The following is a 13,992-nucleotide window of genomic DNA, read 5'->3' as shown; positions in this document are numbered from 1 at the left end:
ACCCCACTTTTCCCTACTGGAAGGAGTCCCAAAGCAGCTTACAAGTATGTTTCCCTTCCTGTCATCACAACAGGTACCCTGTGAGGTGGGTGGGGTGGAGAGAGCTCTAAGAGAACAGCCCTGAGAAAAGGGTGACTAACCTGAAAGTCACCCAGCAGGCTCCCTGTGTAGGAAGAGTGGGGAATCAAACCCGGTTCTCCCGGTCACTGCTCCACAGTGGCTTTTCTATCCTTTATGAGGAACCTTGAGTCAAGCTGTTTTGCTCTCAGATATTATTTCAATTAAAACTCTAGTGGGAGTGGTATTAAAATGGTACTTGCTGTACCAGTTTCTGTCAATGAATCACTGAGACCAGAGATCCCCAAGCCTTTCTGAACCTGTGGGCACCTTTGGAATTCTGACACAAGTGTGGTGAGCTCAGCTCTAAAATGGCTGCCATAGGAGGCGGGGCCAAACACAGAAGCAGCCGAAATGCAGGGATGAAGAGGGGTTATTTTTTTAAAAATACATCAAGAAAGAGGAATGAAAGAATAAAACAAAGACTGTAGTGGCAAGTTGCCACCAAAATATTTTACTTGGCACAGCCAATTGGCTCTTCAGTGGCCAATCAGAAGCCCTGCTGGGTAAAATCCTTAACTGTCCCCACCCACATTCTAAAAACATTTGGTGGGCACCAAGAAACTGAGCACGGACCACGGGGCCCATGGGCATCATGTTGGGGACCCCTAATTTAGACACTTTTTACCATCTAAAGCAGGGGTAGTCAAACTGCGGCTCGCCAGATGTCCATGGACTACGAGCCCCTGCCAGCATTTGCATTTCATGGGAATTGTAGTCCATGGACATCTGGAGGGCTGCAGTTTGACTACCCATGATCTAAGGCAGGGGTAGTCAAACTGCGGCCCTCCAGATGTCCATGGACTACAATTCCCAGAAGCCCCTGCCAGCATTCGCTGGCAGGGGCTTCTGGGAATTGTAGTCCATGGACATCTGGAGGGCCGCAGTTTGACTACCCCTGATCTAAGGGGTTTTATCAGGATCTGAGTTGGGGTATACAGCAACCTGCATCTGGCACTGAGATGGCACCTTTGTCCCAAATTGTCAGTTAGTTTAATTGAGAAACTAACAAGTCGACAAGCCTAGAATCTTTGTCGAGAAGGGTAAAAAAAAAAAAAAAAATTATGTCAGGCCACAATCTAGTCATGTGTGGAGGTGGCAGATAAGAGTGTTGAACTGTGACCGAGCCCCCAAGTAGGGTGAAATCCCGACATGGTCACAAAGGTCACTGGAGAGAACATGGGCTCTCTCTCAATCCGCCTAACTGGGGAAGAGGAGGGGGGGGGGAAAGACAAGAACGCGCAGAATCTTGAGTCCAACCCCCAAACGTCTGGCCAGACTGTAGCACAACTGTGTACACAAGTCCAAAAGCATTCAGCAGACAGCATGACTATAGTTATTTTGCAACCTTGCAATGAAACACACCTGACTTCCTGTTTACCAATTTGCTGTAACGCAGAAATGCTAGGTTGAGCTATGCAGACTTAAGAACATATGAAGAGCCTTATGGGTTCAGACCAGGGGTCCATCCCGTCCAGCATCCTCTCACATGGCGGCCAACCAGTTCCTCTAGGTGGCCAACAACAAATCATAGAATCATAGAATCCTAGAGTTGGAAGGGGCCATACAGGCCATCTAGTCCAACCCCCTGCTCAACGCAGGATTGGCCCTAAGCATCCAAGAAAAGTGTGTATCCAACCTTTGCTTGAAGACTGCCAGTGAGGGGGAGTTCACCACCTCCTTAGGCAGCCTATTCCACTGCTGAACTACTCTGTGAAATTTTTCCCCCTGATATCTAGCCTATATCGTTGTACTTGTAGTTTAAACCCATTACTGTGTGTCCTCAAAGCAGAGGGGTCTTCCCTTCCAGAGCCTCCTGGCTCTAGGATTCAGAGGATTAGTGAAGGCTCCCCTCAGTTGCTGTGGCTGGTAGCCGCTCTTCTCCTCCATGAATCTACCTAATCCTGTTTTCAGAATCATCTTCTGGGGAGACTTAAAAGACACACACTGCTGACAGATGTTCATCTGATCTCCTCCTAAAAACCTCCAACAAAGGAGACTCCACCACCCTCTGAGGCAGCCCATTCCGCCCACGAACAGCCCTCCCCGTCAGAAAATGCTTTCCAATATTTAATTTGAATCCAGTGAGCATGTGTGACTGGGCCCAGGGTCGCTCAGCAACGCAGGGTCACGCAGTTCCGTGGCAACGCAGGGATTCTAACTTGGGTCTCCCAGATCTTAGTCCAACCGCTGCTCCTCAAACTCAATGTTAAAACAGTGCGGTGTAATCTGGGATACTTTGGCAAACAAACATGTGGGTGGGCAGGAAATTCAGCCTGATGCATACCTTTTAAGAGCTGTTGGATCGGTATGCAAGCTCATCCTCATCATAACCCTTCGACCCATTTGCCTCCGCTCATCTGAGTGCTGATACAAAAAAAAAAAAAAAGAACAGATCAAGACTAAAGACAGAGCACACTCATACTTCAAGGATGCCACAGGGAGCTGACGAGCCGTGAAGAAATGAAAGGCATTGCTTTTTAATTAAGCTCCACGGCAGTGGAGGTAACAAGGAATCAAAGAGCAAGAAATAAATTAGGGACAGGGGAGAGGGGAAATTATCTTTGCTGTCTCTCCAGAATAGGCTGCGTGAGTCCTTAAGAAAAATTAAGGTGCCCCCAGAGGGCATATTTGGCCTCGGATAATCTTATCCCAGATGGGTATCCTATTCCTGTAGCGCACATCCAAAAAAAATGAATTCCCAAATATTGGGACACCGTTATGTCAGATTTCATAGCATTGGCAGGCCCTGCCTGTTGTCTCATGTATTAAGTGCTGAATGTAGATTGGTCCATATGTCAAAAACGGAGCTGGGCGCCCTTCGCAGATGTGGGCGTTCGTGCAAATCAGAAGCCACGGTTCAAGACCTCCGAGCAGGGGGGGGGGTCACAGTTCATTTTAGGCACAATTCTCTTCTTAACGATGAAGCGACGCATGCTTAATCTTCAGCCAGCCGGAGAAGGGTGCCGGAGGAAGTCGGTATGCTACAGGAAGCGAGAAAGAGATTGTTAGATTTAAAGCCGCAATTGGAGCTTCCTTAGGATTCTGGAAAGGACATTGGATGCTTTCCCTGCAGGTGGATTGCACCAATTTGAGTAGCTGATGCGGGGGGGGGAAGGTTACAGGAGCCTGGAATGTTTTACTCCTTACAACCAACTCTGTGAAGGAGAACCATAGTTTTATCCCCCTCTTGCGGATGGAGGGACCGAGGTTGAGAAAGAACAGATTATTCAGGGTTGCTGATTAATTCATGGCAGAGGCAAGATTTGAACTTGGAACTCTGCAGCTCACAACTCAGGTCTTTAGAGCCTAAGCTACACCCCATCTCGCAGTTCTGGGGCAGAAGAAGAGGAGTTGGTTCTCATAAGCTGCTTTTCTCAAAGTGGCTTACAATTGCCTTCCCTTTCCTCTCCTCACAACAGACACCCTGTGGGGTAGGTGAGGCTGAGAGAGCCCTGAGATTGCTGAAGAAGAAGAAGAGTTGGTTCTTATTTGCCTCTTTTCTCTACCCGAAGGAGTCTCAAAATGGCTTACAGTCGCCTTCCCTTTCCTCTCCCCACAACAGACACCCTGTGGGGTAGGTGAGGCTGAGAGAGCCCTGAGATTCCTGCTTGGTCAGAACAGTTTTATCAGTGCTGTGGGGAGCCCAAGGTCACCCAGCTGGCTGCATGTGGAGAGTGCAGAATTGAACCTGGCTCACCAGATTAGGTCTGCACTCCTAACCACTACGCCAAACTGGCAGAGGGAACCAAAACCCTTGGGAAGGGGGATATAGGACAGAACATGCAATCTTCAGCACATCAACTCAGAACTAATACCTACAGTGTGCAGTGGCATCATTCTAAAGTATGGTCCAAGGACAGGGCTATAAAAACAATACGGCAAGGTTCCTTGGGAGGAACAAAGAATGGGGAGAAGCAGAGTTGGGCTTTAAACCCTGCTTTTCATTACCTGAAGGAGTCTCAAATTGGCCCACAACTGCCTTCCTGTGAGGTAGGTGGGGTTGAGGGAGCTCTAAGAGAACTGCTCCATGAGAACAGCTCTACCCGGACTGTGACTAGCCAAGAGTCACCCAACCAGCTGCATGTGGAGGGGTGGAGAATCAAACCTGGGTCTCAGGATTAGAAGCTGCTGCTCCTCTTGACCACTGCCCCATGCAGGCTCTCACACTGGAAGCACAAAGACCGCCAAGGAGTGGGAGACAACATACCAGTCAACGAGTTGAGCTCCAATGATGTCGTGGATGTGGTAGGGGAGCCCCAATTTGACAGAGGATGGCGCTCGGCGGTTCTGTAAATCCGACAGCAAAACTTCCCTGTATTTGGCCTTCTGGATCATGCCCAGCACGGCTTTTCTTCCTGGGAAGAGAGCGTGACCGGTCAGTCGATTGCTCTGTGGTGAGAAGTTCCAGCCTGGCATGCAGCTCAGCTTGAAGGCCAGTTGGCTGGGTCAGGTGCACAGAGCAGGAGGGGTGCAAAAGGGTGGCTCAGAGGTTATGCATGAAAGGACGCAAAGGACTTTCCAGCCATGCTGGAAAAAATGGGGTCTTGACAAACTAACCTGGGCAGGCGAGGGTGGGGCTAAAAAACAAAAAATCAGCCTGACAAGGACTGAAAATGGTCAAAGGAACTCGGAATGTTGAGAGCAGCTAGGAATGTTGGGAGCATCAGAGAATGTTGAGAGCAGCTAGGAATGTTGGGAGCATCAGGGAATGTTGAGAGCAGCTAGGAATGTTGAGGGCAGCTAGGAATTGCAGGATGGGAGAGTTTGGCCCTTTCAAACTGCCCTCTCCCCTCAAGCACTAAGCTGCTTTCTGCCTAACCAACCTGTGCTCTGTCAGGCTCAGGATCTTCCACTTTTTTATGCGGCAGCTTTCCAGGATCTCGGGTAGCACCTTAGTGAAGGTGCTACCTTTGGTCTTTTCGACAGAGATGTGGGAATTGAACCTGCATTCCTGGCATGCAGCATAGATGCTCTACCACTGAACCATTCTTCTGATGTCACCCCCCACCTCTACAGGTTCATGGAGAAGTAGACCAGCCTTCGAGCAGGGAGTTTGGCCTGAATTCCGGAGGTTGGGGGAGAGAGACTTGAATTCAAAATGGCCCTCGTACACAGGTTGGTGTAAAAAAAAGAAAGCAAAGCTCTAGAAGAAGAAGAGTGGATATTTATACCCCGCTTTTCACTAAGTCTCAAAGCGGCTTCCAATCCTCTTCCCCTTCCTCTCCCCACAACAGACACCCTGCAAGGTAGGTACAGCTGAGAGCTCTCAGAGAACTGTGACTGGCCCAAGGTCACCCATCTGGCTGCATGTGTTAAGAGCGGGGAATCAAACAGGGTGGTCCAGATAGAAGGCCGAAACTCTTAACCACTATACCAAGCTGCCCAGTTGGATATGCAGTCTTTCTCTTGCCCCGGGCCAGACAGTGTTGCAGTTCTTCCCATCTCTATGCCCCTATTCCCGGAGAGGCCACGAGCTGCGAATTCACCTTTGATGAAGTATTTGACGAAGCGGCCCGCTCCGGGCACAGCCAGCCACCAGCTCCCAGCATCCCGGACCGTCAGGACTCCTGCGTTCACCAGCTGCCTGAACGCAACACAGTGAGGGGGTGGGGGGAGAGAGAACAAACAGTTCCTTCACTTGGATACGCTTTGCACTGATCTCCGGGTAGATAAATGTGCTGGGATACAAAAAAGGCTGTGATCTCACCAAGAGGAATACAGCCCATCTACCCACCTGCCCCTGGCAATTGCAATGCCCCAGCAAAGTTCAATAAATCCACCCGGGACAGCATGCATGAGACGCCACCGTGCCCTCAGTATGGGACAATACGTTCTGGTGGGGGCCCTGAACTGTCCTGCTGACTTTTGTGCTGTAAGCAGAGCCTCAGCATTCACTTAATCAAAAATCCTTCAGGGTGGTGGCTTGCATCCAATCAGAGCTGTTGAGGGAATGCGACGCCCCGCCCTTCCCCCTCCTGCTGCAGCCCATTAAACTTCCCGAAGGTTTATTCTGGGAGGGGGGATTGAGCAGCACACTTCTTGGAGTAGCGTAGGGCAGTGGTCCCCAACCTTTTTTTGGCTGGGGACCTGCAGGGCAATAGCCCCGCCCGTGCAGCGCGGTGCGTGGCCCTGATTCCCTCTCCCCGCCCTCCCGCAGTAAGAAGCTTCCCGGGCCGCAAGTTTTTTACTTCGGGGGTGGGGTGGGGAGAGGGAACCGCGGCCCGGCGCCCTGGACTGCAGGTTGGGGACCACTGGCGTAGGGGCAAGGCAGGGTGGGGGGTGGGGACTGCACTGGGAGGAGGCAACCAGCAGAAGCCACCCTTCTTCTTGCCCCTGGTCTTCAGAATTTACAACCTTGCCCCCCCCCCCCCCCCAAGTCCATCAAGGACCGGAGTTTAAGAACGTTCAAAGCACGTTCGATGCAAGGTTAATACAGTTCTAAAAGTAACGGGCACCATTTTTTAAGAGGCATTTCCCCTTTCCCTTATTCACACCGGCTTGGGGGGGGGGGGGATACTTCTTTAAACAGTGGCCACAGCAGTGCCTCATAAATAGCTTTTTTCCTTTAGCGTGTATTGGGCGTTAATTATGTAGATTATGCCCATTCAAACACGCCCTCAATCCAGGCTTTCTCAAGCAGGGTTTTGTGGAACCCTGGGGTTTCTTGACAGCCCTGGAAGGGTTTCCCGAATGGCTGGGAGTTAATTTATTTATTATATTTATATACCACCCTCCCCTGAAGCTCAGGGCGGTTCACATGAAACATAGAGGAACAGGAACAATATAGAGAAAGTTGGTAACCATAAATACAGTATTTGCTGGCGTATAAGACTACTTTTCCCCCCTGAAAAACATGTCTCCAAGTGGGGGGGTCGTCTTATACGCCCGGTGCACTTCAGTTGGGATAGACATAGCTGCCCATAGTGGCCCATAGTACTGTAATGTAATGTAACGAGCTCTATATTTTGAGTAGAAATGTTGGGGGGTTGTCTTATACGCCCAGTCATCTTATACGCCGGCAAATACGGTAATAATAGAACAGCAATAAACAGTGAGAACAGTAAATTCATAAATTTAAGCTCGTCAAGCATTTATTTGGTGATATGACCATATCTCGTCATGTGGACCCCTTCCCCCCATTGTCCAAGGACGGGCCTGGAGGGGGTTGGAAGGGGAGGGGCCTTGGGGCACGTACACAGCTCTGCTTCCCAACCACCTTCTGCACAATTGTGCCACCTCTGGGGTGTCCTGAAGCATGAAGAATGTTTCAGGGGGTTTTCAGTGGTGAAAAACTGGAGAAATGCTGCCTTAATCGACAACAGTCTGCCAGTAAGATCTAAGCAGCCAAAGAGAGCTGTTCTTAGAGGGGCCCCCCCAGGACACCCTGGCCTCAAAAGGGCCGTCTGCAAGGTCACAACTGCTCACGTGATCTCCGTGTCACTGAAGCCAAATTCTCCCAGCATCCGTTTCTTGTCAAAACTGATATCAGGGCAGGTGGTGAGGACGGAGTCCAGGAACTTCCTCACCGTCCTGGCAAACTCTTTCCCAGAGGCAAACTCCAGCACCTGCAAGAGGCAGGGGAAAAGAGAATCATGGAATCGTTAAGAGTCATAAGGGCAGACGGAGGCCATCCTAGTCCAACCCCCCTGCTCAATGCAGGACCAGCCTAAAGCATCCAGGATAAGGATCTGTCCAGCCATGGCCCGCAGACGGCCCGTGAGAGAGAGCTCAGCATCTCCCTAGGCAGTGGGCTTCACTGCTGAACTACTGGAATTCTGGCCTCACTGGTCGACCTCCTGATGTCATAAATGGGATGGCTTCCAAGTGAACACAATCTCAGAAAAAGAAACCTCTCCAAACGCAATACAATAAACTTAATACTCTCAAAACCAGGAATAGTCTCTTCTTATATGTTCTTTCTTTTCTTATTCCTTCATTTTTTGGGACTTCTACCAGAACGGCATCCTGCTAATGTCCGTTTTCAATGGAAAAACCCTTTCCTCAGTGGGGAGTCCTCCAATTAGTCAATTTTCAAATACAATGGATCTCTATCCAATAGCTTATCTTAAACCAGTAAGAATATACAAACAGCCAACAGCTCTAAGGGGTGTGGGGAGAAACGTGTAAATTACTACGCTGTCACCTGGGTTTTGGCCACCGTGTGACCCAGAGTGCTGGCCTGGATGGGCCACTGCCTGATCCAACATGGCTTCTCTTATGTACTCTTAATCTTCATATTCACCTGGTACCTTCCCACCCATAATTTAAGACCATTATTGTGAGTCCCGTCTTCTGCTATCATAAGTAACAGTTCCTTGCCTTCCTCTGATTGACAGCCTTTTAAATAATTAGAGAGCCATCGTGTTCTGCCCCTTACCCCCAAACCTCCCCCCTCCAGACTGAGTATCCCCATGGGTACCCCTGCCTTTTCTCATGGGGTTTGGTCTCTGATCTCAGGACTCTGATCATTCCAGTCGCACTCTCCTACGCCCGTTCCATTCTGTCTGCATCCTTTTCATAGAGAGGCCTCCAGGACTGCCCACACAGCTGTCTCTACCTCCTGGATGCCTCTGTGTTTCAGCACCACCCTCCAGCCATACGCGGAGGCACACCGACCTTCGACCGATAGCTGTCCGTGAAGGTGAGAACCAGATTGTCCGCGTCAAAGCCATGCTGGAACATCCGGATCCGGCCTCCTTCTTTCAGTTGGTTCTGCAGAGAGGAAGATCTATGTTACCTACCTGTTTCCAAAATGCAGAGGCTGAATCTGAATGGATGGTGGAAAACTGTGGGGGGAGGGAGTAAAAAAGAAGAGAGAGGGGCACAGCACATATTGAAGACCACTGCTTTGCAAAATAGCGATGGGAGATAACTTGGAAGAATCCCTTCCTGCTTTAAGCAGACAAAGGCTGCATTTGAAGACAGGAAGAAGAGTTGGTACTTATATGCTGCTTTTCTCTACCAGAAGGAGTCTCAAAGCAGCTTACAATTGCCTTCCCTTTCCTCTCCCCACAACAGACACCCTGTGAGGTGGGTGAGGCTGAAAGAGCCCTGAGATTACTGAAGAAGAAGAGTTGGTTCTTCTATGCCGCTTTTCTGTACCAGAAGGAGTCTCAAAGTGGCTTGTAGTTGCTTTCCCTTTCCTCTCCCTCTTACACCAGACTACCATACAAAAACTGATCAGGCATGCACTTCCCGAGCTTCATCGCCGCTACAGGATTAGCTGTTCCCAAACTGGAAGGGACAACAGAGTCTGGAGAGCAGAGTGGGATCTCAGAACTGGAAGCTGGAGTTCCCTACCAAACATCTGTCGACAGTTGTGCGATCCTTGACGAGACTGTAGACCTGGTGCCTCAGGATCAAGGGTGGCAGCACATCCTCAAATAATTTGCGCGGGAAGAGAGACACCAAGGACTGGAGCGCAGATTCGACAGCTTCAGGGCCCTCTACGCGAAGAAATGGAGGGCATCAAAACCCAAGGCCATCATGATGGCTAGAAGCCCCCCTACTCCAGCACCCTAAACATACTCTCAGGAGTTCTCGCTACCCCCCTTGGGATATCCTCCGTTCTCACCTTTCTCCACAGTCTCTGGACCTACTGCCAGCCGCTGTTTCTTGGCTTTGAAAGTGTCTGAGATGAGCTGATGCCTCCTCTTCATGGGGCTGGAGAACAGAGCTGTAAACTAAAGAACAGGCGAGGGCTAAAATCTGTGCTTTCTCCCCAAGCTATGCAAAACAAAAAAGGGGACGAAAACCCAACAAAGTCAGGAACTCAAAAGTTGAGCTATGAAACAATATAAAATGTTGACAATTAAAGTGCACCAATATTAGGTTAAAAACAAAGTAAAAACTATATAGCCCCAACAAATACTGGTCTAGTGTTTCTTTTTTTGGAGTCCCACCTTCTAAGATAATGTAATATCTAGGAACACCACTCTCAGCTATCGTTTTACTCTGCAGAGAGATTGCATCTCATGTGTGTCAGAAAAAAAAACTTTCCAAATAAATCAATTAAAAAATTATATTGTTTTATAGCTCAACTTTTGAGTTCCTTCCTTTCTTCCCAAGCTGCCATTGCCTTTTCTTGCGAATTCTCTTCTGCCCTCCCCTCCAAAAAACTCTGGGGATTTTAATAGAACACGCCACTTTTCTGACCTCCTTACCTTAGAATATTCTGCACTAATTGCATGCATCTGCTGTGAACAAGTTCTTCACACCATTATTATTATTGCATGCCACCTTAATGGCCTGTAGCCAATGTTCTCTGTTCGTCTTACATTCAGAACATTCCACATGGAGTTCTTGGAGCTACTCTCAATCACACCCTTTCTGTTTAGGACTGTCAAAGGAGTTTGGGGCTTTTTGCTGGCCCAGATCCTGTACATCAAATACTAGTTTAAACACTGGAGAAGGCTTTCCCCAATTATTGCATCTCCACGCCAGGAAAAGTACAGCGAGCTGATTTCTGCATGCCAGGACTTACGAAGAAGCTGGTTTTTATGCCCTGCTTTTTCACTGTCCAAAGAAGTCTCAAAGCAGTTTGCAATCACCTTCCCTTCCCCATAACAAACACCCTATCAGGCAGATTGGGCTAAGAGTGCTCCAAGACTGGCCCAGCTGGTTTTGGGTGGAGGAGGAGCAGGGAATCAAATCCAGTTCTCCAGGTTAGAGTTCACTGCTCCTTAACCACCACACCATGCTGGCTCCCCTCACTCACATGACCTCCTCAGGTAAAAACAGAAACCTTAACAGATTGTACCCTCCCAAGAAGCCCTGTAAAGTAGACCAGACTGAGAGAATGATTCAGGTAGATAAGCCATGTTGGTCTGAAGCAGCAAAACAATGCTGAGTCCAGAGCCAGTGGACTCAGCCTCAGCCTATTCCAAAGCCAACCAGAACACTTCATGTCAGATAAAGGATTTCCACCCAGCTGCTTTCAGTCTAAAACTCTTATCTCACAGACGTTCCCTCAAAAGAGCCCCTTGAACACATACCAACAAGAACAGACAAGTGTGTCTGCCCCCTAAATATTATTATTATATAACACACCAGGTCTTTGATTAGTTTCCTTTCCCCCGCAAATCCCTTTTGACTTGCTGTGGCAACCAGACTCCTCCTTGGACTCCGCTCTCCTACTGCCCACCTTCCCAGGACCTTCCTACTTAGACCCACCCTTCCACCGTAGAAACATCCCTGCCACCACTCACTCACTCACCCACAGGTGGCTGTTTTCGACGACTTCCTCGCCTCTTCTTCCTGTCCAATCAACGACCACCCCCTTTTGTCGACGGCTGATGACATCAGCGAAGCGCCGTCCCAAGGAACTAGAAACGCCCCCGTTCTTTCCTGCATCTTCAAAGCTTGCCTTTGGTTCGTCGCGGAAGCGTGACGTCACCCGCCCCTTTCTCCTCCCCGTTCCTCGGCTTTGCGAGGCCGGATGGACGGCTAGTTCATCCAATGACTCCTCCCAGCTAGAGCCGCCCTCTTTTGTCTAGGAAAAGGCTGCAGTGGAATGAGGCCGTTCCGGTGGCCATTTTGGATGTGGGAAAACAACAAAAAGGAGCCTTGAGGCAATTTTTTAAAATGCTTTTTTAGACAAGTGGCAGGCCATAGCCCACCATCTCAATCAAGTGGCTTACAGAAGAATAATGTAAACAGTGGGAGAGTCATAAATTCATTCCACTGGAAAACAGTGGTGTGTCTTTAAGACAGATTAATTTGTGCGTCTGTGGGGGGGTGCATTTCTTTTTGGAGAGGGGACTCCATGGAAATGTCCCACTGAGGTTCCTCTCTTCCCCATGCCCCATCACTAAATCTCCAGCCCTTTCCTATGGCATAGGAAGGGTGTAAAATGCAGGATTTCCTGACACCCTGTGGCTTCTTGGTGGCCCTGGATGGGTTTCCTGAGTAGAAGTTTTTAATATATATTTTAAATATGCTAAGCCTTTAATCATGTGATATGACCATATATGGTCCTGTTGACCCCCCCCCCCCAATGGTCAGTGATGGGCCTGGAGGGGGTGATCGTGGACACAGCTATGCTTCCCAACCACGTTCTGCAGTGCCACTACTGTTGTTTCTCAAAGTCTGAAAAATGTTTCAGGGGCTTCTATATGGTAAAATTTGAGAAAGGCTGGATTAACTAAAGACAGGGGCCATTCCTCCCTTCCCTTGAATTTCACCATAACCACCATCCTTTTTAATGGGGTGAATCCTTTGGCAGGTACCTCAAAAGGTTATACCCTGAAATCTCAAAGTGCTCCTGGACTGAAATCTAGCTGTTCTACTGCAGACCAATATGGCAACCTGCGAGCCCAGTCAATTGCTCCCAATAAACATATTGAAAGAACAACAAAGCAAGCGTCTCAGAGTCCTTGCTAAGACTGACATCCTGGGGATGTGTTACCCTGTCTAGGTATGTGTGTATGGTAAAGTTTAGATGTTTTCATTCCTGGTGCGCTTGAAATGAAAGTCAGTCCCCTGCCTCAGGCCTCCAAGGCCGGGAGGAGATAACATGTTCCCAAAACATAGGATGGCCTGATGGCCAGAATCCCCAGGGCACTAAACCTTCACATCTAGCCTAATCAATGACCAAGGATCAAAGAGATAGAAAGGAGGATACATGAGATCAAAGGGGTGATACGTTGCAATGAAGGAACGCAAAAATGGCAAAGGATTGTGATACATCACAGGAAAAAATGCAGCTTGTGAATGCAGGTTTTGACACAATCCTCTGAAACAAGGTTCAGTATAAAGTTATTCACTGCACTGTTAGTCCAGAAGTTAGTTCCAAAAAGCTATGTACACAATCAATGTACCACCTTTTATTACCCCATGGCACTCATATTAACAGCTTGGGAGTTCCTTAGAATTCTTCATCAGGTCAGGTGTTACAAAATCTGCCCCTTTTCTTACTTTATCAGGTCATCAATTGACTAGATAGATCTTGAAATGGTTTAAATCTTATATCTTTTGAATACAGGGACTGACAGCCAACTTCTGTTATCTGGAAAAGGGCTGAAATCTCACTGGTGAAGGAGGGTAGATGCAGGCAGGTAGCAGCATTGCTCTGAAGCAGCAGAAGAAATTTTCAGTCCGGAAGCACCTAGAAGGCCATCAGAATAAAACTGTGTTGGTCTTAAAGGTACCACAGGGTTCAAACTTTGTCCTGGCAAAGGAGATTGGGAAGAATTGTTGCTATTGAATTTTAGTATTTTATTGCCCTTTTCTTTTATGGCCCCTGGCCAGCAACATCTTAAAGCTCCTTTGTCTGCCAGTTTTTCCACCATATCTTGGTACAAGAGGGTCTTAAGATAATGATGGCCTGAAAAATCCCCTCCACTATTTTGTAACATTTGGTCAGATGGAGCTCTGGAGATCTTTAAAGCTTGGACACTGTCCGTGTGTCAATGGATGGGGCCAGCAACAACTGGGAAAGTGTCTGCCATTCATTACTATGGTGGACAGTTTTATTTCTCCAATGTTTTTGTGAACTGCAGCTGAACTAAAAAGGACTGATTAGCTCTTTTATCTATCTATCTATCTATCTATCTATCTATCTATCTATCTATCTATCTATCTATCTATCTATCTATCTATCTATCTATCTATCTATCTATCTATCTATCTATCTATCTATCTATCTATCTATCTATCTATCTATCTATCTATCTATCATACTTATATACCGCCCTCCCCGGAGGCTCAGGCTTTAGCAAAGAATTCTCATATGGCATCATATGGCTTAATTTGGATATTGTAACAGTTTACTAAATTGCCACTGATTTATCTTCTTTTCTATATATCTGTACTCTCATGATCCTTGTTCTATTTTGTCTGAGAAAGAGTGCCTGCACTTGAAAGCTCACAACT

General features: G+C 48.1%; 1 protein-coding gene across 2 annotated transcripts; it reads right to left on the bottom strand.

The window, feature by feature from the left end:
- Window positions 1-2,570: 2,570 nt before the first annotated feature.
- Window positions 2,571-11,476, bottom strand: WHR1 (winged helix repair factor 1). 2 transcript variants are annotated; one of them, XM_077331222.1, is made up of 8 exons: window positions 11,336-11,476; window positions 9,695-9,803; window positions 9,421-9,566; window positions 8,737-8,832; window positions 7,546-7,685; window positions 5,607-5,704; window positions 4,328-4,475; window positions 2,571-3,101 (listed from the first exon to the last, which is right to left on the bottom strand). In XM_077331222.1, the coding sequence occupies exons 2-8, from the start codon at window positions 9,777-9,779 to the stop codon at window positions 3,056-3,058; spliced, it is 759 nt and encodes a 252-aa protein (XP_077187337.1). In that variant the 5' UTR covers window positions 9,780-9,803; window positions 11,336-11,476; the 3' UTR covers window positions 2,571-3,055. The 2 variants fall into 2 exon arrangements, with proteins under 2 accessions (XP_077187337.1, XP_077187338.1); XM_077331223.1 differs by lacking the exon at window positions 11,336-11,476 and adding an exon at window positions 11,170-11,328.
- Window positions 11,477-13,992: the final 2,516 nt, after the last annotated feature.

This window comes from Paroedura picta, chromosome 3 (assembly GCF_049243985.1).
Source record: "Paroedura picta isolate Pp20150507F chromosome 3, Ppicta_v3.0, whole genome shotgun sequence".
Lineage (NCBI taxonomy): Eukaryota > Metazoa > Chordata > Lepidosauria > Squamata > Gekkonidae > Paroedura > Paroedura picta.
This window is presented reverse-complemented; position numbering and strand designations above follow the sequence as displayed.

What these genes read in the sequence shown, in the direction of transcription:
- WHR1 (XM_077331222.1), bottom strand. Translation starts at nt 9,779, where the DNA reads ATGAAGAGGAGGCATCAGCTCATCTCAGACACTTTCAAAGCCAAGAAA. An exon ending in CAACTGTCGACAGATGTTTG is followed by an intron (nt 8,833 to 9,420) that starts GTAGGGAACTCC and finishes TCCTCTCTGCAG; the next exon opens with AACCAACTGAAAGAAGGAGG. An exon ending in CGTCAAATACTTCATCAAAG is followed by an intron (nt 4,476 to 5,606) that starts GTGAATTCGCAG and finishes CTCTCTTCCCAG; the next exon opens with GAAGAAAAGCCGTGCTGGGC.